This window comes from Melanaphis sacchari, unplaced genomic scaffold (genome assembly GCF_002803265.2).
Source record: "Melanaphis sacchari strain LSU unplaced genomic scaffold, SCAv2.0 Contig91_pilon_pilon, whole genome shotgun sequence".
NCBI classification, from domain to species: domain Eukaryota; kingdom Metazoa; phylum Arthropoda; class Insecta; order Hemiptera; family Aphididae; genus Melanaphis; species Melanaphis sacchari.
The window spans coordinates 298,901-325,906 of NW_020271649.1; the positions used below are offsets into that span (position 1 = coordinate 298,901).

At 25.5% G+C, this 27,006-nt stretch overlaps 2 protein-coding genes across 2 annotated transcripts in view; one reads left to right on the plus strand and one right to left on the minus strand.

Moving 5' to 3' along the window:
- LOC112602921 (pyrokinin-1 receptor-like) overlaps positions 1-20,357 on the plus strand; it is a 46,196-nt gene extending 25,839 nt beyond the window's left edge. Inside the window, exons 5-8 of the mRNA XM_025351290.1 lie at positions 5,945-6,233; positions 16,787-17,013; positions 18,699-18,824; positions 19,820-20,357. Coding sequence (XP_025207075.1) covers positions 5,945-6,233; positions 16,787-17,013; positions 18,699-18,824; positions 19,820-20,065 — 888 coding nt within the window. The 3' untranslated portion in view covers positions 20,066-20,357. The remainder of the gene's footprint in view (positions 1-5,944; positions 6,234-16,786; positions 17,014-18,698; positions 18,825-19,819) is intronic.
- A 170-nt stretch (positions 20,358-20,527) lies between these two features.
- On the minus strand, positions 20,528-27,006 carry LOC112602922 (2-iminobutanoate/2-iminopropanoate deaminase). Its single transcript, XM_025351291.1, has 5 exons — positions 26,647-27,006; positions 24,173-24,333; positions 21,099-21,167; positions 20,952-21,007; positions 20,528-20,757 (listed from the first exon to the last, which is right to left on the minus strand). The coding sequence occupies exons 1-5, from the start codon at positions 26,796-26,798 to the stop codon at positions 20,713-20,715; spliced, it is 483 nt and encodes a 160-aa protein (XP_025207076.1). The 5' UTR covers positions 26,799-27,006; the 3' UTR covers positions 20,528-20,712.

The following is a 27,006-nucleotide window of genomic DNA, read 5'->3' on the forward strand; positions in this document are numbered from 1 at the left end:
ATACTATTTTTATCACCAAATCAAATACTGTTTTACTATATTTTACTGTAGATATAATAGCAGCTCTTTTTTTTGTACACTTCAAAAAATTCAACTATGAGCAAAGTATATATTTTTTAAGGGTATCTAATATTATAATGAAATATTTAAGTTACGTCATGATTATTTCAATAAAAATTAGCGTTTTTTAATATTATCACTAAATGTAAGAACTCATAAATCCATTTCTGTCTAGACCTTACAGTATCATTCTTATTTTCGAAGTTGTATTTACTGTATTTTTCAATATTATTGTTTGATCAACATCGGCAAACATTGATATCTCATACATGAGTCGTATAAGTATATATTCAACAACAGATATAATCCCATAACGTATTCAATAGAATATACCGTTGGTACGATGAAAATAATTTTAATCTATAAAATTCAATTTCCGTATTCGGTAAATGTTTAACAAGTAATGACATCATGGTTGTGGAAATACGTGTACTTGCCAAAAATACAAGTAAATATTCTTTCAAGATCTTTTTATTTTTATCATAATTTGTATAATATGTAATAAGTACCTATAAATGTCTATATGATTTAAAATTATATAGATTTATTCATTTTATTTTTGATAATGATATAGTTATAACTAAATGACACAGTCATAACGGGCTTTTTATATTTTCAACATAATTCGCGATGTGTCCTATGCTTCTTTTCACTGTTCAATGAATCTATTGCTAAATACTAATTGTTTCATTTTAATAATCGAGCTATAACCATAATCACAGATGTGTCAACAAAATATTATCCTGACATTTTTCTTTATGCCACAATTTTGTCAACATCAATGTGGGTATGTCTTGAAATGTGTTTATTTTTGCTTATTCGAACAGATAAAGCTCTTATTTAACAGAAGTATACACCACATAATCTAAAAACTTTAGAAACATTCATAATTTTATACACTTCATAAACGCATATTATATTTTCTTCGATTTAATAACATTTATATTGTATGGTCATAATATTTTATCATCACATGATAAAATTGCATTTTAAATCATTAAATAGAAAACTGACATAAACGTTAAAAACAATAAAGTTATTTGTAATATTTTTTGTTTATCATCGCAAAAACAAAATAAAATTATTAACATTATTTTATTTTACCTATTTAATTCGAACAATTTTTAAAGTATTACTTGCCCCTTAAACTATGACAATTTTCAACAACTAAATTGGTTAAATTTTTCAAATCACTATGTGTATTTTACATTTAATTTAATTTAATAGAACACAATTTAACATAACTGAATAATTGCTAGATTTTATCACAAAATTTGTACAACTAACATTGTTTCTCAATATATATTTCAAAAATAAACAAGAAATTTCAAGAATGTATTGATAAATTGACAATTATAAATTGTTTCTATAAAATTATTGATATGTCTATTATTTTGATGAGTCAAACAAAAATAATGAAAATAAAATATGACAGTTGTTTAGTTTTGTTTATAGTAGTTAAAATAAAAGTCTAAATTAACCAGTATAAAGAAGCAATGCTCTGTATTTTATGGAAAACTGTTTTCGGTTTATTTAACGTTTTAAAATACAAACTATCTGCTTTTTCTAAATGTGAACCGCATTTAGAACCATAAATTACAGCGATGGTATTAACTTTGTTCTTAATTTTATCAACAGAATCTGATTGTTTCATTAATACAAGAAATGAACCTTTTAAAACTTTAACTACTTATGCACTCAAACATTGTTTCCAGACTTATCATTTCATTATACAATGAAAAACCTCCACCGAGTAACGACAGCAAATCCAAACTTTGTCCATTTCCACACATGGAATTTTATATTTGACATGTTCGACCTAATACAAATTTATTACAATAAAGTCAATATAATATGCAATCATAGTTGAATATTTATTGTTTACGATGCTTAAGGTTAGAGCAAAATCCTTAGGCTTTAAAGCGAAACCTGATTTCGACCTATGAATAAACATTTAAATGTCACTTGCATAAAGTTTTTAATTTCCAAACTATTCATATGTTTAGACACCGGTTAATACAATAATCTATTTTAACGTATTCAAACTTAATTTTTAATAAAATTCTATATTTTTTTTATTTTTTTTTTTTAATATACTTTTTATTTTTATAAGTGAACTTAAACTAACTTAATTTTGAAAAATACCAAATAAAAGATATATAAATATGTATAAATAATATGTTGCTTTATTTTTTTTAAACAATTCTATTTAAGAGAGCCTATAAAATAGTCAAACATTTCTATCTCGCTTCAGTATCTAAAATGTGAATAGCGTGCTTTCTATTTCAAACCATTCCTATTTTCTGTACAAAACCAAGAGTCATGATAAAAATATAGTTTATAGTCCAACGCTCAAATCTGTTAGGTAAGCATAACTTTCGCCTGACTCAATAATATAGTTCTCTCTACTAAAGTGTCTAATTATTATTATCGGTTGACCTATGTTTTCAAACCTTTGATTTAGTGCTTTGTTAATTGTAATTTAATTTCCTTACTCGCCAAAACCTTCAAGTGACCATAAAGTTGTTCAAAGAAATTTCATACAAGAAGTATAAATAATTTTACCACTAAAAAACCATAATTTGTAACACATATAGATCATTAATTTAATTAATTATTAACCACAATAATAATACATAACATAATAAATAGTAATAATAATATAAAAATACAAAATCTCAAATAGATCTGATACCTACCTAAATAATTCACAAAAACTTTTGTTTAAATAATCACTTATTTAGAATGGTTCAAAACAATTTAAATGTCGATTAAGTTTTAAAAAATAACATAGACATAATATTTTTACGTAAAATGTCTACGATATATTACTGTTACTGTTAAAGATGCTGATATTTAAAAAAATAAAATAATTAACTATTATACTGTACTTAACTATATACGTTATATACATAATTAAAAATACGTATACCAAATGTATCTGTATTATTATAATAAATTATCATTACACACTCAAATGACTTTCAAATTAAATTATTATTATTATCAAATTTAATTAATTTAATTTAATCAATTTAATTAATTTATAAAATAACTAAAATAATACTTTTCATAATATTATCAAATTAATAATTTAAATATAAATTGTACCGTATTTTGAACTTAAAATTTAAGCCATCATAATTCGTTAATTTATTTCACGACACTTACTGACAAATTAGGGTGAGTTGGATAAAAAATATACATTAACATAAAGATAAAAGAAATAAGAAGTATATCTGTTATTGTAAATACCCTGTGCTTATATAAATTACAAGAATACACATTTAAACCATTAATTAATAAAGTTATTACATTTTAATTATAAAATTTGTATAAGGTATTTACCATTAGTTTTAAATTTGTGCGACTGGTGTTGAGATAAATATTTTTTCATTCCTTTTTTTACTATACCACGTTTTATGTAGTATACTGTATAGCTCGCACGTTAAAAAAATATTTATATTCTAAAGGAGATGCCGCCACGTTTGCTCACGAAAATCCATCAATGTTTAAAGTTACTTGTATCATTTCACGTGGCTCTTTATGGTAGATAAGTTTTCAACAAACTTTTTTCTGTTACTATATCCAATTATTCAAGCGTAAAAATATATTAGTTTACTGATGGTTTTTCGTTGTCCTTACAAGTAATAGATCATATACGTCACACGTGACAAATATTGTTTTTGTTAAACTTTTTTTTTCAATACTCTAAATCAAATTATTTAAAACAAAACGATCAACTTTAAAATACTTAACGTATATTTTCAGCGTGCAAACTTATCTCTTTTTTTCAGCCCAATAGTATCAAGTATTTTTATAACATATTTTATTCATTTTCCTGTGGTAGGATTACACGACCGCTTGACATCACCTGATACTGCACTCTTCCATACTGACCAGAGACCATAACGACTTAGCTATACATGATGGCCAACGTCCCCCAAATCGAATTGACGTATGTAACGATTGACGAAGTAAAGTCATGTATTATGTATTTAAATATTTGATTCGTTGGTTGGAATAATGATGAAACGATCCGATGGCCATTGGACGCGTTATAATATCATGGCGTATAATATTTATGGTATTATACACGGGAAATAAAAAGTCCTGTATTTTATATAATTTAAATACAACTGTCAAAATATAAAATATAATCTACGCATCACTTAATATAGTCTCGTTGACTGTAAATCTTGAACTGCGCTGTGCGTGAAATTTTCGATCCTTAGTGTAACTACACGTATTATAAATAATAACTACACATCCTAATACATATTACAAAAATATGGAAGAATGATATTAACAAATATGATTTGTGTATATAACCGATATTGTTATACTTTGTTCTACATTAAATGAAAATAATTTAAAAGCATTTTTCAGTTTGCATTGGCCACCGTTCAGTTTTATGTTATTTCATTCCGGTAAAATATAAACAAGAGTGCCTAATGGACATGGTCAGACAATTTCATAGTCCGAAGCATTATACCAGTCAACATCCCCGTAATTATTTGAAATATATATTTCTAAACATTTCACATTTCATATAAATATATATATATATTATACATTGTGTGTATATTGAATATTTCAGAATCATAGTACTTGGAAATTGAAACTGTTATAATTTTCATATTTAATAAAGGGCTTTTCGTGTTTCGGGATATGTTTTTAAATGGTGCATTAAGTATATTCAATTATATGTATAAGTATTCACAAATTTAAATCAATTTATATAAACATTTTAAATAAGATATTTATTAAATCTAACTTTAAAATAATAATTATTATAGCATTTATGAAATATTACATGAGTAAAATTTTGTTGAAAATCCTACTCGATATACAAATTGTTATTACTATACACACTGCTATGATAATAGAATAAAATATGTATTATAACAATACAGTCATTGCAGTTATCAGAAAAATTTGTATTTATTTTTTATTCATACAACTTAATTATTCGATGAACTTTTACTCGTTCGGTTAGCATTATTTGTAAAGTTAATATTATTTTTAATATTTTTCTATTTTTATCTGAGGTAGAAAAATCTAAAAATGACAATGTAATGAAAAACACAATGATATAGGATTTGAATTTCCCAAGCCATCCAGACACTAACAATTTGTCTGGTTTCAATAGTTCATTGTGTGCAATCCATGAATGTTATTACTAACATAAAATGAAAACACTGACAAAATTACAGAACAAATGTGTATTAGTGAAATAGTATACCTATATTATAGAAACAAAATACATGGTATTAGAGTTAATTCAATCTGCAATCGTCTTAGGTTTGAAAAGGCAATCGCAATGTCTGATATGACATTATATCGTCTGTACATTATTTATATATATACACGGAAGTTTTTTGATTTGAATACTTATTTCTGAAACTAATAGAAAAAAATATATTTTCTAGTGTTTAAAAAAAATAATATCCATGGTTTGTTTCAAGTGTAGTTTTATAGTATTATATTTATATACACACCGCTGACGAAATGGGTTTAAATCGCACTTTTGAGTCCGTAGTATTGCGCTTAAACTAGTCACGACTGGTTACTGCCTATTTGTCTTGTCGAGACTTAACAAAAAACTTACTTACGTACATTTTTGACGTGAGGGAGAGAGGGGTAACACGGGGTTTTTGAGGTTAACTGCACGCACAACGAGATTTACAAAGTTCTAACAAACAAAAAAGGTTTAACCCCGGCAGGATTGAAGCTCGCGGTTGTGAATGATGGTGGCAATGGGGTTAAAGTTAAGAGCGGTTGTGGGTGAAAATAAAAAATAAATTCACTAGAATCTTTTTTATTTTTTTCATCGCAAACTGCATCGTATGAACAATAATAAGTATCGTTTCTGATTGTGCAGGCCATACAGATGGGACTTGTGTACGCTCGTACACAGGACGACTCTATCATACCCGAACTGTCCACGTGTGCGCTGGCCAACAAACTCCCGTACGCGTTTGAACTGTCTTCGGTACTATTCTTCCTGGCTCCGTGGACACTCATCATCGTCCTGTACATACTCATCGGCCTCAAGCTGTACAAATCTAAGCGCGACTCGTCCAGGACAACATGCTCGGCTCACTGCAGGCACACTGCGTGTTTGAGCTCTACCAATACCAGGGCTACTGGGCGCGTGGTCAAAATGCTAGGTAAGTTCGATATATTACATTGAAATAGATGCACGTTTAATAATTAAAAACGCGTATTGTCAAATAATATATACCGCTTATCGCAAACGCTGTGATAAGTCTCACGTACTGGCGTACTGCGCAGGGCATATCAAATGCATTTTCGTCAAACCTCGGTGAACAATTTCAGTACCAATGATGTAGTTCAGGGGTAGGCAACCCACGGCCCGCAAAGCAGTTTTTGATGGCCCGCACAAAGGTGGTTAATTTTTGTGTTTTACTTTTGTTCAATAACATTTTTCATATAATTTTGAATATTATATAATTATTTTTCCTTTATAAATAAAATCTAATCTAACCGTTTCATAATAGCAATACAATTATAAGTATTATATCATAATAATATGTAATTTTTTTTTTTTAATGTGGCCCTTGATGAACAATTGAAAAAAAAATGGCCCGTGTGGTTAAAAAGGTTGCCGACCCCTGATGTAGTTTATGATAACGAAAATACAATAGTGTATTTTTTAGTTTTTGTGGAAGTCTTTTGATGGTCTTGACTGTAAAATGTATTGCGCAATATCGTTTAATAATTAAAATAACTAAACACATACGTAAGTAAAAAAAAATAAACTGTTTACTTCACTCTTTTCAGACCATCTAATACAGCCTTAACGAATAAAGTGTACAGCGCATTCAATATTAACTGGGTGTACGTCTTCCCGGAACTTTATATTGTTTTAAATGTTTGTTGACATTTATAGGGAATGGAGATCAAAAAAAAAAAATGTAGAAATACATTAAGTTGGCAAAAATACATTTAACGATTATTTTGAACTTTATATTTTTTTCTGCACTTTTTTAATTTTAAAACATAAGACATGACGTTGTCAACATAAATGCAATTTAAAGACGTAATAAAAACCATTATTTCAAATTCAAGTGATGTCAAGTTTTGATTCACTCCATGCTTCAAAATTAAACAATTACAAGAATACCAAAAGTTTTCATTATATATGTATATACATAGGTACATATATATATACGTATATATATATATATATAAAGTAGCTTATTATTTTTCGAAATTCTACAGGTACTTCCATTATAATATCATACAAATATATAAACTATAAAAATTAGGTTACCTATTTTCATAAATACTATTTAAATAAAAATAATATTTCTATTTATAATGTCTACAATTTTAATGCGATGTAAAATTAAAAAACCGTCAAATATTTAATAAATATGAAAATGCATTATTGAACTTTTATATGTTTATGTATTACTTAATAGACAAAATCGATACATGGTATTTTCATAGATCATAAATTAGTTATAAATTATTAATTATTTTTTTTATTAAATTTATTTAATTGTATTTAAAATTTGAATTGCTACTATATTTAAGAATTTAATTTGTGGCCCTAATATTTTTTTTAATTTCTTTTGATATAATTTTTAATTTAAAACTTCAGATTTAACATTTGATCATGCGGTTTCTCAAAATATTCATAACTATATTTAATAGATATTAAAAAATATTTATTCAATATCTTTTTTTTAAATTTATTCGGAATTGTTTTACTAAATAGCAGTAATATATATTTACAATATTTTCAACCAATTACCAGTGACTAACCTAATCGAAAATGACCAAAATGAAACAACTATCCGATAAGTTGGTACTTAGTCTGTATTCTTCTAATTTTAATTTATATCTAACACGGACTAATTTGTCCGTAATATCTAGTAAGTAAATATTTATAAAGATATTAAAATATATTCTTTTATAAAAACTGAAATTTTGTAACTTAAAGTAAATATAATAATTATAACATTAAATTTAACTGTATACACTAATACGCTATACGAAGTATATTATAATAATATTAAAGTCGTAATACAATATATTAATTATTATATTATTAATTATGTACAAATTCTTCTACTTCCTATGTCATTACTCATAATGAATAACAAAATATAAATAGAATCATTAATTATAAATATTAGTATTATAGCATAGAATAGACCAATTTAGTATATTCTATGATAATATCATAAACTTAATGATATAGTGTTTATAATCAACGCTAGAACGCGTGCCTCATACAATTTTTGTTGCATACAAACTATGATCAGACTTAGTTGGGATTTTCTAATCGGTATTATCATGATTGTAACAAAGTTCGAACGATTCCGTTATGACTGGTGTAAAACCTTACCATTCGAACTCAAATGTGAATATGAATGAAATTCAACAAATTTGTTTGAAAATAACACTTATGAAGTAAATATAAATAATCGCAGTGATACATTGAATTTATGTAAATATGACTAGTATGTAGTTATAGAAACGGATCAAGAAAGTGTTTGTTGTCAAGAAAATAATAAAATAAAACAAGTTAGTGACAAACATGAATACGTTACAAAAAATTAGTATTGGAACGTGATGTATTAAATATTTCACGTTATAAATTAATTTTAAAATCTAAAGAAAAAAAGAATTGAGCATAAGTGAACCACAAAATAAAGTTTGGCAATACTTGGCTTACAAAGAATTTATTTCATGGATAAATGCATAAACTGTGATCGACAAAAGTCACAAAACAGAAATACCATCATGTGAAATTCATAAAATTAGACAGGCTTATCCAGAAAAAAAATTGTGCTTATGTAGGATTTCAGCCCAACGATAATCTTCTTACCCAATTTCTTACAATATATAAAAATTTAATGTTTTATGTATTTATATTTAAACTATATATTATTGTTATACAAGCTATTGATTTTTTTTAGTACATATAAAATAAAATACTTGCGAATTCTAAAATAATTTAAATTGTCAACTACGGTTGTATACAATAATTTTAATAATAATAAGTTAAAACAACTAGTACGTAGGTAATAAAATACATTGTTATTTGTTATTATTATTATTATTATTCATATTAAATTAATAATATTATATTATAACGCAATGATAATAATACAAGTTTAGAAATGTATAAAAAATATTTAAAAGCTTAATACTGTTTAAACAAACAATCAATCAACTGAGAACTCACCAGATTTTTAGTACATATAAACATTGTATAGGCCACCGATAATAAGTAGTATCTTATAACGTCTCAACTCGGAAACTATTCAACAAATATTATAGATACTTATCATTTTTTTAGTCACATTTTTTATAATTTTCTAAATACAGGTCGATTTTGAGTGTTTTATGATCCTTCAAGTACCTAATTAAATGTTTTTCCTTAGTTTATATTTTACACAATTAGTGAAAAATAAGTAAACTTACTAATTGAAAATATACATTATAGACGAGAATTATATCTTGATAAGAAAAGACTCATTAATAAATAAACGTGAATATTCTATTTAAAGAATAATAATTATTTGAAATAAATAAATTTGCTATAAAAGTTCAGTTTTATAATAAATGTTAGGTTTATTATATAACTTATTATATTACTTTTTACCACAATGTGACTATTTTTAAAATAAATCAAATCTACTAGTAGCCTACAGGTACTTTATTATAGATGGTATAGATACTTTTCTGATTCAATCTAAGTTAGAAGGAAACGCTAACATATGATTTCTGTAAAGACATACATCCAAGAAGTGAATTTAATCATGTGTATTATGATAGGTGCATTACTAATATTACTATAGAATATTGAAAAACTCGTTTAAAGTTTAAAACTTTATATGGTGTCTATTTTTTAGTCTTCAGATATCATTTTTATGAAAAATTACTAATTGAGAAATTTTATGTATAGGTAATTGGCAAAAGTGTTGAGTAATAAGTTAAAATTCAAAAAAACAAGCTTTAATTTTAATTTTAGGAATGTTATTTACTAAAACCGTTAAGTATTTGATAAACTATATTCTTAACTTTTTATACAGCCTTTATGTATGCTCAATTTTATTTTATTTCCATCCCAGTATAAAAAAATATCTATATAATAAAAAAATTTACGATTTAATCCGTAAAATGTATTTTAAACTATTAGAAAGTTTTAATAATACAAAATTTTTAAAATTTAGCGAATTAAATTTTATCAAATAACCTAAGCTATTACAAGAAAATGATGAAGCAAATTCTATAATGCTCAAACAAGAAACTAACAACTAACGAACATTAATTGTTCAATTGTTTAGTCTTAAAGAATGTCTATACTACTTGTCTTATATTTAAATATTAAAACAGTTGAAAACTATATCATTATAACACTTTCATAATTTTATAAATGTATTATCTGTACTGAACCAATAATTTTATTTTATGGAATAACAGCTATTGAAATAAACCTATAATAAAAGGTTCAATAATAAACAACGGCATTTTAATTAAAGTTTATAGTAAAATTTAATATCAAATGTAAAAAAAATATTACACAATTTAATTAACTTTTAAGTTTTTGAAATAATATTTAAACAATTTTTAAAAATCATGGACTTGACTTGAAAAATTATGATAATAATATTATGCAATTTATATTCTATTTGAAATTTATTGTATCTTGTTAATTGTTTTTTGACGTAAGTTTAAATTATTGTTTCGCCTTATTCACAAAATCAGGAAACTTCATAATAAATACATTTCAACATTTAATCATCAAAACAAATATAGAATTATAATAATCACTAATTTATTTTAAAATGATAATAAAGAATATAGATTTATATAATAGGTACTATAATATAATATAAGGAGGAAAAAATAGAAAGTTCTGGAAGAATAGAAATCACAAAACCTACTGTAAATTATAACATTAATTTATAAAAATAAATTACACAAAGTAAACATCGATATTAACTTTAGAATATCCGAGCAGGTGAGGAATTCCCTTGAATTTACATGATTTACTTAAAATAAATCAATAAATAGTTTTGAAATGTGAAAATGTAATATCTAAGATAGTAATTTTATTGAAGATACACACTTAAAAATGTGAAATTAGTGAACATCATGTTAAATATCTATTATGGGTGAATGAAAATAATTTTGATTATTAATTGATAGAAAATAGAAGAGACAAACTGTTAAGAAAATAATTGATGTTGTCAAATGATGGGCGTTTTTTTAATCTATTTTTCACATATACACAATAAACTTCTATACGGGTAGCTAAGTCCAATATCATTAATTGATTTTTTTTTTTTTAATTAATTAAAATATTTTTTAAATATATTTGATATTGTCTTCGTAGTGTAAAAACTAACAAATAGAAAACAAATAAGCGACTATACAATATCAAAATGTTCACTTCACTACTTTTTGCATGACGCTGGCGATTTTTATGATTTATAAGAACTGGAGTTTTTCCAGAATAAGAAGTGTGGCGCTTTGGCGAACGGTAGTTCCAGAAACCATTATTTTCATTATAAGACAGATTTATTTAGACTACCTCAATACTTTTTAATAAAATTTAATTTAGCATAAGCTTTGAACCGGAGCCCGATGTTAGGCATCAATATCCGACCTGGTTTTGCACCTCAGCATATAATATGCTAAATAATGAAAATAAGATTACAAAATAAGTCTTACTAAATTGTACCACATAGATGTGTTGAGATAACCCTAGAATCCAACGGGATTCGAATCAATTACTCAAAATCTCTGTTTATATTAATAAAACCTCCGAATTCTTGCGATTACTTTGAATTCTTTTAGATAATAGATTGTAATTAGAGTTGTTCTTTTAATCTTATTAAACAGAGTTAATATTCTAATAATGCTACAATTAATAAAGAATAAGGTAGTACAAATAATTTAAAAACATTTAATTGAAATAAATGTAACACAGTTGTAAAATAGTACCTACAACTTTACTCTTGAATGATGAACTTTGTAATTCAAACTATTGTAATATATAACTAAATATACGTAGAGTGTAGTACGTTAAAGTTAATTACTTTATTGAAGTAGGGAATGACAAGAAAGTAATGATAGAGAGTCTTTGATGGCTCATCAAGCCTATAAATATGCTTATTGATGCTTATGAAGTTATTTCTACTCTTAAATATGAGATTATAAATGTAATTTATATTTAGATTATAATTTATTATTATAAATGCGTCTGGTGGCTGTGACTGATAGATCATGTGTTTTAATATTTTATCTTGCTGTACGGTTTTATATAGTAAATAATTGGCGTTTAGTAGTTAAAATATGCCCTAATAGTCACTAATTAGGGTCAATTTAAGGATATTTATTTGTATATTATTGTTCGGTTTTATTGGTTTTTGCTATTCTATAGCGAATATGATTGAATATGTATAGTTTTGAATTAACATTAGAAGAAAATTATCATATTGATTGCAACTTACAGGTATTTATAACTAGCTGAAATACAAAATATTAAATTATAAGAAAATTTTTTTTTCCAAAATATTCTGAAAATTCAATAAGAAGAATTTTACATAATATAATACATTTATGAAATATTACATATTTAGTATTATATGTACTTAAAATTAAAAAGCAATTTTATTTCGTTTCAAATTTAAAACAGAAATAATAAAATTAGGTATATTAATAAAATAATGAAACTTTGAATTTTTTTAAATTTCACTTTTTTATGCTTATAACAGTTATTTTAGATGCATACCTAACTGAAAACAGCCAGTTCAATATTTTACATGAGAGAAAACTTGACTTTATTTGATATTAGATAAAGTTGATAAAGAAAATATTATTATAAGTATATTATCGGTTTAATATTCAAGATATCAATACATTATTAATTATCTCTTAGTTAATCATTAAAACTGAAATTGGATATTATTTCATTAGTTGAAAATATAAACCTAAGCATTTATTAATATTAGATTATAAGAAAAATATTTTATACATTCTGTTCAAATGTTCAACGAATGCATATTATACAAGAAGACAGTTAGGTACCAGTTTACCACGCCCATCACAGGTTACTGTAAACATGTAATTCAAGAAAACTCATAGTAAAAACTGTCAAATAACAAATGCATGCAAAAAGATTACACTGTCTCATAGAGATTTATAATTTTATTGTAATCCATTTTTAAAAAAATAAAGTAACTTTCAGTACCTCCCTTGTCATGCTACCACTTTTAATATCTAAATCCTTGCACTATACACCATATAATAAATAAAAAATAATATAACAAATGCGAATTAAATTAAGTCCTATGTTATTAAAAATTAAATTCATGACCGAGTATTGGAGGATTAGCAATAAAATTAAATGAAACTCTTGATATTATTTACGCATAGTTATTTATTAAAATGAAATGCCAAAATTATTGAAACACGAATAATATTACGTAATCAATACTTTTCTTGTTTTAATTAAAAAAATCCTTTTCCTACTCAAACGCCGTATAATAAAAATCAACTAAAAGATGACTTAATTTTTGTATATAAATATCATTACGTAATATTGATGGAATTAAATTCATTATATAGGTACGCATAAAAAATGAGTATTTAGTAGACGTAGATGAAATTAATTTACTATAATATTTAAATGAATTTTATTAATTTATGTACATATGACGTTCCGATACGCATCGTTTTAATATTGTTGGAGCAGAAGCATATTATCCATTCATGTCATTATCTACGATCCGTTTGGAGATTTCATGTATGGGTAAACCACAGAGTTCTTAGAATAGATATGTATACAATAAAATGTACTTCAATAATAATAAAATAACAAAATAATAGTTTAAGAAAATATTGTTAGTATAAAAAATAAAACATAAAAAAATAACCAAAAACTACATCAGTACGATGTTGAATTAGTGGTTTACTCATTTATGAGCAGTACAGGGCAAAGTTAAACATTGCTGTATCAAGTTCTAGATTGTACAATCAAACTTGGAATCAAAACGAATGTGTTTAGGAAAATAATACCGGTGAAGTACTTAGATATCTATAAAATCTACGAGATAATAATTACTATAATTATGACAAAGCCTCATAATCAGGGCCTCATTAACCAATAGACTGAGTAGGCTACAGCCTAGGGCACCAATCGGCCAATGTTAAATTGGAGGCATCAAAAAATGATTTTTATTATGAATGAAGAACGTTTGCAAAATATATACTTCAATTAAAGGTAAAATTATTTTTTTTTGACTGTCCCAATGTATCAGAATTCAACACATAATATTATTAAATTTTCATTAATAATCTTTTATGGAATATGAGGAAAAATAATAAATATAATTGAAAATTAAATATTTACGATAACGTTTTATTACATCAAGGTTTATAATAATTGTGTTTTATCGTAGCCGACATTGGTTATTTCTGGTTTTACTATAGTGATATGTTAAAACAAAGGCCCTTGCACTTTTGTTTATTGAAAGTGAATTCATGAAAAATATTTCTTTCGATGAAATAGTGGAGTCTTTTGCAACGTTAAAATCAAGGAAAAAATACTTTTTTTCATGTAAAAGTGTAATGTAAAACAAAAACTTAATTTTTTAATGAATAATAATCAATTCAATCATAAATTTTAAAATTTTAAATGCTTTTGTATATTATTTTATAAAATATAAAAAAGTTTTATTTTAAACAAAAAAATGTTGATGTTTATATGTTTTCTATAGTCCTACTCCTACTCCTTCCCCTGATCCTTCGTAAGGGCACCATATCAACCCTAGTCTACTGGTAACCAACTTTTTAATCAAGGCCAACTCATAATGTTTCATTAATTACATTAAAAAAATGCTCAGTTAATGGTGTGATCTTCACATCACCAACGCCTAACATGATATTAAGTCTAAACGCTATTTATCGTCCTTTTCAGACTTGCCAGTACATATTTCTAAAAAAAGGATAATACCAGTAATTTTCTGTCCTAAGTCCTAAACCAATCTGTAGTCTAGATACTCTAGATGGAAGGTGAATGTAAAGATCTTTCAAATATTGAAAACTTACTGTTATAAGAAAAAAATGAAACGCTAGTCGTTTAATAAATTACACATTTTAATGATTAATTACTATATTAAAAAAAAATAAATAATTAACGATAAAAATATTACGATTGGGAAGAATACACATTAGACTAGACCCTTTCCTTCGTTGAACGAATAAGCAGTTTAACACTGATTGATGCATGAGCTGACCAAATTTCTAAGATAGTGTTACATAGTGCTTATTATTACAAACTATGTTTTCTTGCGAAATGATGTTTAATACATTTTAGTGAACCACAAATAGAGGTTAATGAATAAAACATAATATTGTCAACATGGCTGTTCAAGACTTTCCACGTTAGATTATCATAAAAACACAAGAAAATAAAGCCATTTATAGCAGCTATCTAACACACCCGAACGTGTTGAGCATCCTAACCCACAATGCGACAAGATCACTTTTTCGAGTTTATTTTTCGTTTATTGCTCTGGACCATGTCATTTGAAATATTTTAATTTTCCATAAAATTTTATCCCAGGAGTATTTCTTTGAATAGATTTGTTTTGTTGCAAAATCGCGTAAGTTATTTAACCTTTCGTTAGTCACCTTGTTAATTTGAACAATTTTAGTCACCATGGGTAATATTATACTCCGTGTGCTAAAAAAACCAACCGTGCCTTCTCACAATTAATGGTCCTAGTTGTCGAGCTTAGGTTTAAAAAAAATTAATCAAGCATATTACTAATTTTTGTTTTATATGTATTGAATAACTGCATCTATTAATAACGCATAATCACTATTTTCTAGTAACTCAAGTTACTTAAAATGTTTTTTTGTATTCATTGAATAATTCTGTGTAACAGTGCTAAAAATAATATTGTAAATTAAAAACAAGTTAACGTTAACCTAAGATTTTGAAAACAAGTTATAACGATATAAGCATAGTTAGCTCTTAAAGTTTTTTTGTGAAGGTTATAACCTTATAGGTCACACCAAACTTAAGAAACAATCAATCTAAATCGAAAATCCACTGTTCCGTGCTTTGAATCCATAATTATACAGCACAACTTACAATAATATTATTAACTTTTAGAGGTTTACGAAATTTCCGCGATTATTCTCTTTTGTAACTTAACTCTATGTCTTACTGAATGATAACATTTCCAATTAATATTTCGTAGTTAACACATAAAAAAAATAATTCATCTCAATATTCTTTCTCAGTAATTAGTAATTATTCTGAATGTTTTTATACCCAAACCAACAATAAATATCTTCCAAAGTGGCTGTAAATCTAAGTAAGAATGACGGCAGAAAACAAACGATAAATTTGGTTTTGACACTTCAAAAATATATTTAAAGGGATATTATATCTATGTGTATGAAGATATGTGAGACGCATAAGATGTACAAATGTATGAACTTAGTTAATATTTTATGATACGTTATTTTTATAAAATTTATATGGTAAACTGTATTTATTGTTATTTCATTATTGAAATTATTTATAGTAGTATCAGGTACTAACCTACACATTATCTACCATTTTTTTAATCTTCCATTTAACATAATATTATTTAAACATAGATCAAATATGCGGTTTGGAATTATTATTTTTAAAACGAATTTCAATTGTACATTGCAGTGGTCGTGGTGGTAGCCTTCTTCGTCTGCTGGGCGCCATTCCAAGCGCAAAGACTGGTCGCCATCTACGGAAACGCGAATCACGAGGACCACTCGAGCACTTCGATAATCGATGTAAACGTCTATCAGGTGCTGAACTATGTATCGGGAATTTTGTACTACTTATCAGCTACCATAAACCCACTTTTGTATAATCTCATGTCATACAAATTCCGGACTGCATTCAAAGTGAGTAGTAGTAAACCGTTAATAACATAACATAATATGACACAATGCTTCACACTAAGCAATTTTTATGATTTTATAATAATACGTAACGAGACATTTAGAATATATTTATGTGACATATTATTGTGTACAGTCCCTGCAAAGTGTATCATATAACAAGTATAGGTAAAGATATTATGTATTTAGCATGTTATCCAAAAACGGTCGCTGACAAGCCTTTAACCATTTAACGAGTATATTAGTAAAGTTAAGCTGACGGTTATTGTTGCAGTAGGTATTATTATTGTTATAAAAAATTAGATTTCTCTATTTAGTCTAATATATTATTTTTATATTCAACGGTTGTACTGTTAATAATTTGTAAATTTTATTTGTGAGATACATGCATAGTTGATAATGTTTCAGTGCATAATATTACTGAATAGTGGATACAAAACCTAATAACTAATTTACTATACTCGTAAAGAGCAATTAAACGACATTGGAGTGATAGAAAAGAATGATGCGAAATACGGTATACCTAATATCTAAAAATATATGTTGTCAAATCTCGATATTGTTTTTTTAAAGGTGAAATGGTTTGGTTAAGTTTTATGATTTGTTATGTAAACATTACTGTATGTACTACGGTATAAATACGTATTATGTACTCCAGAATACATTATGACTATAAAATGAATGACTCTGATGCAATGCCAAAAACTACCTAAGTTCTTTTATTTCGTTTTAATTATTACATTTAATTCGAATTGGAAAATTTTCATTATACACGAAAACGGTGCTATCGTAAATACTAATACTTTTGACGGGACTGCTTCTATAATATTTCCATAGTCAAACATTTAGGATTAAAATTCAAGGCACAGAACAATTAAAATACTATCAATTGTATTATATCAATTGACTCAGATGGTCCAACAATAAAATTTGATGAGCAATATTTATTAAGGTGCATATAATACTAAAATGCTAAAATAATCTTATGAGTAATCTATATTTGTGTATTTAGAGGTCATATAAAAATATTTAATTATTGGTAATATTTGTATTACATTTTAGCCACCGTGTTTATTAATATAGGTTTATTTGACTAAAAAACATTACAAATAAATTATCAACAAAAACCTTTATACTTGAAAGTTAAACACACTTAACTTTTTAACACCGGTAATTAATGGATTTATAATTTTATTTATTATTAATTTAAGCACCTAAACCCTAAACAATATTTCAGATTCACAACACTGTATTAATTAATTGACTAACTTAAATACCTAACATATATATATTTATTATTTATGTATGTGAATGTATGTATGTGGCGTTACTCTGAAAAGGCACCACATTCCCAGAGTACTAACGTGGAAAAAATAAATAGCAATCACGCTGTAAAAAGTTTAAAATTAGTCTCACCAAAATTATTGTTAAGATGGCCACGCTACGTTATCTTAGTTTTACAAATGCTTAGAAAAGTAAATTGTATGAACTAAAGATCTTTAACTCTTTTATCCATAATGCAACTGTTAATATACCTAATAACAAATTTAAAAGTAAAAATTGACATTGTATGCCTTTACGTTTATTTTAAACCATCGTAATAGTTTATAATATATCTAATTCAAATATTTATCTTAAGTGATATACAAATACTTTTCAATCAACATTTTTTAATTATTTATTTTCAGGAAACCTGGAGATCTTGCAAAGGAGCCAGTGGTTTAAGTCCCGATCACAGTATGCCTAATCTGGACTACAAATGGCAGAGAAACCACAGCCATAGTAGAAGTTTCAGCAGTAGTCATTTTGACGAGGTACAGAGAGCTATTTAATAATAATTATTGCCGTTGAAAATTAAAATTATCACGTTAAGAGTAAAAACTCTGATTAACTGTTTTCAATTGAAAATGAGTTAAAAGTTGTGATAAAAAAATATCTGACTGTAGCCAATTAACCTGCTTCATTTTGTTATCTTCATTTTTATTTTAATCGTAACATTATATTTATTTATTTACTTAAAAAAGGAAATATAATATGAAGTACAATAAAAATTAATTTAACACATATTTCAAATTGTTTACATTACATATTTATTACTTTTTAGTCTTTTCCTGATTATCGCTAAATAATTTTATTAATCTAAATTTAATTAGCTTTTTGAGACAAATCACAATTTTAATTAGCCATCTTATTTATTATATATATGAATCAAAAATAGAAGCGTACTTTGCGATACTCAATAAACGTATACCTATAGAGATTAACATGTATAGTATTATAGACAATGTTGTATAAGTATACTTCCCATTTTTTTTATTTAATATTTAAAATCGGAAATAGTATGCCATTTTCAATGTAGAACAAATATTAAACAAATAGTTTAGTATTTACAAACAATTAAAAAGATTTAGATATAACCAAGATAGTGGTTTGCGTATTTAGTATGATACACATTTTCTCTTTATCTTTATGGTGCATCTCATTTTGAAAATAAAATAACGATTTATAAATTATTACTTCAACATTCATTTGTTACTGGTAGAAATTACATAGAAAATATGTCCAACAATACATTAGAATAAAATTAAAAAAGGTTTTAAACTCTAAAAAATATAATTAAATGTATTTGCTTATAATATAAAGCTTTTTTTTAAATATAGGATTTGAATAATAAGTTATAAAATAATTGTTTAAAGTAGGTACTTATCTAACAATTATGATTATTTTGTTTCTCATAACAGATATGTTTTATTGTTCTACTGCCCGCACGGTTGTTATTATTATTATTATTGTTTTTTTAATTGTTTAGGTAAGTTCGATGAAACGAATGATAACCAACAAATCCTGGAAACCTACAATCGTAGCAATCAACGAGACTAGCGACATGGGTACGTCGTCAACCGTGGACAAAACGCTGAGATTTCCACATAAAATGATCTTAAGCAAACAAGACCCTATCAAAGAAAACGGCACCATGGTGCTGGAAAACGGAATTACCGTTGGTGTATTGACCAACAACAACAGGACAACCACTATGCTGATGACACCGAATTAAATTTAGTGTTCCTATTTAGCGTTACCTAACCAGTTAATGTCATAACCAGAAATGCTCATGAAAAATATTAAAACCAGAGATTGGTACTTGGTTGTTAGTGGAGACCATAGTAAAGCCCATTTCCATATACGATTGCGTCTCCACACTTAAATTTATTTCCTCTATTCGATAACTATACGTTAAGGAAATTAGCATTTTCCCGTTGCTTCAACAATATGTATCAACACACTTGAAATTCTAATTAATTTTACGTGGAAAACGACTAAAAAGTACGATTAGAAAAACATATATTAAAAAAAAAAAAAAAAAAATTAAGAATGTAATATAGAACTTATGTACCTAGTTGCTCTAATTGAGTTAATAAAATTGTTAAATGAATAACTCAGTTATAATATTATTCTACTGCATGTTTTTTTTAAAATATCTATCGAGGTATTTAAAATAAATAAAATAAAAACTATGAATTTGTCACATTTCTAATTATACTGAGACAGATAATTCTATCCTTCGAATAGGCATTAAATCCTCGCTTTAATATGTATACAGCACGTTTTGTTTTGTAAATAATATATTTAAATTATTTCTGTTGCTCGGAGCAAGTTTGTAAAACATTTTAACAAATAAAATTAAAATAAACCTTATTGCGATTACTTGTTAACCGCTGCAATAACTTCTATTTCGACTTTGGCGTCCTATAAAAATAAAAATACAAAAAGATTAATCATTACATATTTAACAACCCAAGTGACACAAATATAATTTGGTGATTTTATTGACCTCCGAAAAAAAATAAGCCACAAGTGCCCTCATATAAATAATGGCAAAAAAAACATAAACTATAATTTATCACATCAATGATGTCTTGTCAGTTTTTTTTAATACTTACCAAAGGCAATTTTGCTACTTGAAACATTGCTCTAGCCGGATATGGCGGCACAAAAACTATTAAAGAGAAAATAAAGAGACAAATTATTGTTTTTAATCAGTACTTAGTGCTATCTATTTTGAAATTCAAATGAGTCCGCATAATTACATTGCTTGTAAATCTCGTTTACCGTTGGACCGTCTTTTATGTCAGCTAACAGAACCGTGGTCTTAACGACTGGAAATAATAAAAATATATACTTATAAGAATTATCAAACATGTTACCACCAAAATAGAGGGGTCTCTTTTCGTTTTTTTACGTAATCACAAGAATAACTGTATTCATAATAAATAAATTTACCCTTTATATTTAACCAAAATAGCTTTGTTTTAAAATGTGACTATTATTTTTGTGTTATCGTCTACTTAAGTGTATTGAATAATTTATAAATAAAACAAATTTTACTTGATTCTATTTTTTTTTATTTACTATTGAGTTTTTAAATCATACAAATAAAATTACATACTTATTCGTCGTTAATATTGCTATAATTATTCATCTTTTACATTTTCATCAGTTCATCACATATATAAAATATAAATTTGTTATTCTATTTGACTATTTCTATATATTATATTATTGTAATTATTTAATAGAGTATTCGAACAAATAATAAAAATTCTTTCAAAAATAAAGTATAAATAAAAATTTAATATCTAAATGTATTTATATAAGCTTTTCAAATTTTTATTGTGAATGAAGATATCAACAGATAATTACTCCCTAATGAATACGCATAATTGGCCAAGCAGCTAGTCAAAAATACCTTACAAGTTGTGGAAATTTGCCAAAAGCCAGAAAAACACACTTATATAACAAAATATGTCACAAGAAGTATGTGATATATTAATATATATATATAATTTGTAAGTATTGCCAAGTCATACCTGCAGACATTTTATCAAATAACTAAGCAAATAGTCAAAAATTAAAGATTTAATTTTTAGTACAAATTAATTGATTGAATAATAAAAATAACTTGTCGCCCAATGAACAATTTTATAATTATAAGGTTATTACATTATATTATTAATTCTCATACCGTTATGGTTTATAATCGAATTTCTACTTAAATAATTACAATCAATGTTTGGTCAGAGTAAAAAAGTAAAACATTAATAGGGATTAAAATATATAATAAATAGCTATTTATTGTTATAAGTTTAAAAAAACTTAATTAAATCTATAGCAGATCCTTAATTATAATTCATATTTTATTAATAACATGACATAGTTTGAATACATGCCAACGAAATATTATGTGTATCATGCATGTACTAAAGTTCCGATGCATAGATGAAGTTTTACTTGTTAAAAATACTTCTTTTTCACCCAATATTAAAAAAATTAAATAAGAGGAAATCAACTAATGATGTGACGCTGCGTACAACGATAGCGATCGAAAACATATATTTAATGAATCAATCATAACAGTGTAATAATATATAAAACTCAAGACATTACAGTTTTATATAGATATACTGTATACAAGTAAAGTAATAACTTCTAGACAGTGTATAGGTACTATAGATACGGTATTATTTGCTTAGGGATCAAATATCAAAGAATATTGCAACAAGAATAAATATATGAAAATCAGATATATTGTAAACGACTTTGACTACCACGTTTTTTTTTTTTTTATTTTTTTTTTTCGAATCGTATAACGTTTGATAAAATATTCTAGGTCAATGTTTTTAGCTTGTTCAAACATTTCTACTACGGATATTTGTTGGTCAAAGTTAACATTTTAAATCAATTAACCAGGATTTATAATAGTATAATATATCTAACACATACTTTTTATGTAAGCTAAATTCTATATGCAGTTTCACAATTTTAATACACCATCATGGCGTTACTTTTTCACCGAATCTTTATTAAGATCTATTGCTGTATAACGAATAATGAACAAATACGGTTATACAATATGCAACAGTTCAAAAGGCACAAATCATTTTTCAAGTAGAATTTTAAAATTGATCAGGAACAATTAACATTTTTTTATCACTTCATCATTAATACAAAATTATGTGCTGTCATGTATTTTTCGTTTTTATAAATTATATAATAATGTATTGCGGTAACTACCATTATTTTTTATATATTGTTAAAGAAGTTGAGCATAAAAAAGGTAAATGTATTTAATATTTTAATTGATGAATATCAACAAATTCAGTGATTATAGTATTAAATATGATACCCACCGCTGATACCGCATACCTAATACCTATAGGCATTAAATATAAATCATGATTAAATTTAAATATTTTTAAAAACAATACCGTGTTGTATATTATATAGCTATACACACTAAAGGTATTAAAAAAAAAAAACACTACTAGATTTTTAATTATACTACTTGATGTATTACAATGATCGCTGAAATTTGAGAGTAAAATAAAATCAGTTATAAAAATCAACTATAGGTATGATAATAATAAATTATGAATTTTAAAATCTACGCTAAAAAATGACGTTGAACTTAAATATGGCAAAGCGCAAAAAATATAAATTAAATATTGGTCTACACTTCTACAGATCCTTTACTTCAATAAACTATTTTTGAAAAATGTATGAAAGAAATCAATTTCAATTACTTTTACGTTACGTGAATTGATTTTTTGCAATAACAAAAATCAATTTTCAAATGACCATTAATTTTAAAATGCTTGTAGTAACTAACGATAAACAGAACAATTTCAGATCTTCTATTGTACTATCATTTCAAAATCTTGTTCTAGTTGAAAGATTGGTGCTATAAACAAGAAAAAGTCGACTTAAATTAGAACAATTTATGTAAAGTAAGCGTCATCGATTTGGAAAACAATTCTTTGTATTATGTGATATAAAAGAACAATTGATACTTTAGGCTTCGTAATATTTACAGAAAAAACTATAAATATTGTTCTATGTGATACTGATCCGTGTCAATCAAATGCTGATATGAAAACTCCAGAATAATAATCTTTGAATAATGGAATTTATACGGAATATACGAATTATATTAATTATACTTCCTATTAACTTAAATGTAAAAAAAAACAATACACGCACAATAGTAATATGCAATTACTGTTAAATGATAAAATTTATAACTACCTGGTTTAACTGATTAAATATAATGTTAAATATGATTAATAAGTTTCTACTGATCTGTTGCGTATCTTTAAGTACTTACTCGAACTGAAAGACGATTGAGATGCTTCAAGAACATGCTTAATATTTTCTAATGCCCTTTTTATCTCGGGTGCGGCACCGCCTTCAACTAGTTTACCTGTATTAGGATCCAAGCCCAAGGTACCTGACAAATAAACTGTATCGCCGTATTTAACTGCTTGGCTGCAAATAAAATTAAAATCGTTCTTAACTAAAAACTGAAAATTTTCCTGTTAATATTGATGACATACTTAGAGATACTTTCATAAATATCCATTTATTTTAACATTATATCAACTGTAAACAAGGTTAGAGTAATCCAAAAAAAAAATTGAATGCGTCCTAAAATAATTTATAGTGTTAAATGTTTCATGTTTTCACATTATTATTCAAAATAATTACATGAATCTAGACTAATTAAAATGATAAGATTAGAATAAAATTATATACTTAATTCTTCGTGAAAAGAGATAATATTATACATACTCAAGAACACATTGCATCGTCCACAGTTCAATTATATCGAAAGAGCAAACAATTGAGAATCAATTTTAAATTCATAAAAAATCCTTATTTACAGACAAAATATTTGGTCAACATATCATTAAATATTAACCATAATTTTCAATGTTTTATTTTTTTAATTTTTAATTATTTTAAAAACATATCATTATAGTTTAAATACATACAAATATTATTTTGTTATCGATATTAATTCAAAATGAAATAAATGTAAATGCATTTTTTGGTTATAAAAATTATTTTAATTTTAACATTAAATCAAATAGATTCAATGCTATAAATTATAATTATAATTATAAACTTATAAATATTATAACCTATACATTGTAATTATAAACCATATAATAAAGTAAGTATATCACTAATAAATCCATAATATATGAAGTACAAATACTTGATTATACAATTTATCTTTTTAGTTATACCTACCTCATATTAAATCTATTTTCACCAAAACATTAAATTAATTACTCAATAATGTTTGATAAGTACAAAAAAAATATATTATATAGTTAGGTATAATGTTAACAGTTTGACCTAAAGTTAAAAATAATTATTCTTTGATAAACAAATACTTATCAAATAGTTACATATAATTTCCATAACTAATTTATTTAGAATACCATAAATGATAAAATATAATTTTTAAGTCGACGAGCTAACAGCAAATTAATTATAATAATTTGTTGCATTCTAAACAATATTAATCTGTAATATTTAATACTTGAATAAGAAATAAACTATGATCATTAAAGATTGATACTTTAAACAATTTCTTTTAAGTTTGATAAACTACTAATTTTCGATAATTATAAATTTCATTTTAATAATTTCAAACGTATTTAAAACCAATAAGTAAATATTATGTACTTTTACATTTACAAAACTCGGAATGGATTTCATGAAAAGTTGTAACCAATACTTCATAAAAATTATTATTTATTTCCATTAAAATATGCATAATAACTATTTAACGCAAGTAAAAATATTATAATAACATGCTCTAATTAAAACAAAAAAAAATGTTGATTCTTTTAGTGTAGGTACTAAAAAAATATATAAAATATAAACACATACATTTGAAATTTATCATCTTAATATTTAATAAACTTACAGATATTTAACTATAGTTATTATTAACAACCTTAAGACATTAATTTTAAAATTATAATTCAAAAATGGTGTTTAGTACGAAATATATTAAAGTAAATTTTTTTATTTAAATATCACAGAAACTTTATTCATGTTTACCTATGAAATTATTATGATATAATATTTATATATCAAAGATATATTTTCACGCAGATTTAAAATACATTTTTTCTATGACATTACTATAAGAATTACTTTACACTTCAATCAGAATTTATATTTCTATACTCAAGTTAGTTCTACTCGAGTTATTTATACTCCAAATAGTCAGAACAGACAGTGTTAGTGACCGTTCCAGGTCAAATAACTACAATACTTAAGCTCGAATAATGTATCTCAAGTATTCTGAGAATTATATACGTATCATACAGATTGAGCCGACAACTTACAAGACATGTGTAATCTATTCAGAAAATGCATTTCATAAAATAAACTTCACAATAATAAATTCAACTTAATGTCTCATAGTACACTACTTTAGGCCACGACGAAAGCAGCATCACAAACACAAACTGTATGAAAACGGTATTTATCGCTAACGGCCTCGTTTTGCGAAGTTGACGTAGGTACTTTGTTGCGCCACTCTATCATATATTGTTACCGTGAAAATGACACGTACATTTTAAACGGCTACACAAGGAGTAACGGAAATCGAAAACTTTGACCGTTATAAAAAATTCGCAAGAAAGTAATAAACTCGGTTTATGTGCGATTGGGTCGTTAACGTCAATATTAAACTAGTTATAAGATAGTGGTAATAATATAATATAACATGGTGTACATATTATATAAAAATTACTATTAAATCAATATTAAAATTACCTGTAGATCCCGACCGCCGGGCCAGCCAAGTCCGTGGAAACGTGCGACAAGTGGCTCATAGCTTCAAAGATTTCAAAACGTTTCCTGCAAGCCGTCAACAGCGACGGAGTACAAATGATCGATGTGTGAACTGTTAATCTATTGATGAACATAATATTATGTAGTTTATAATATATTGAGCGGTAGTGGCGGTGATTATCAATTGTTATCGAAATCCTTCGATGAGTTCTCCACCATTATCAACAGTCTCGCTAATTACTCGTGTACATTGTACAACAAAAAACTGATAATAATACTTAAATATTATTATGCAATCGACCACTGTTTTTGTCGATCTCGTACATCGTGTGCTGCGACAAC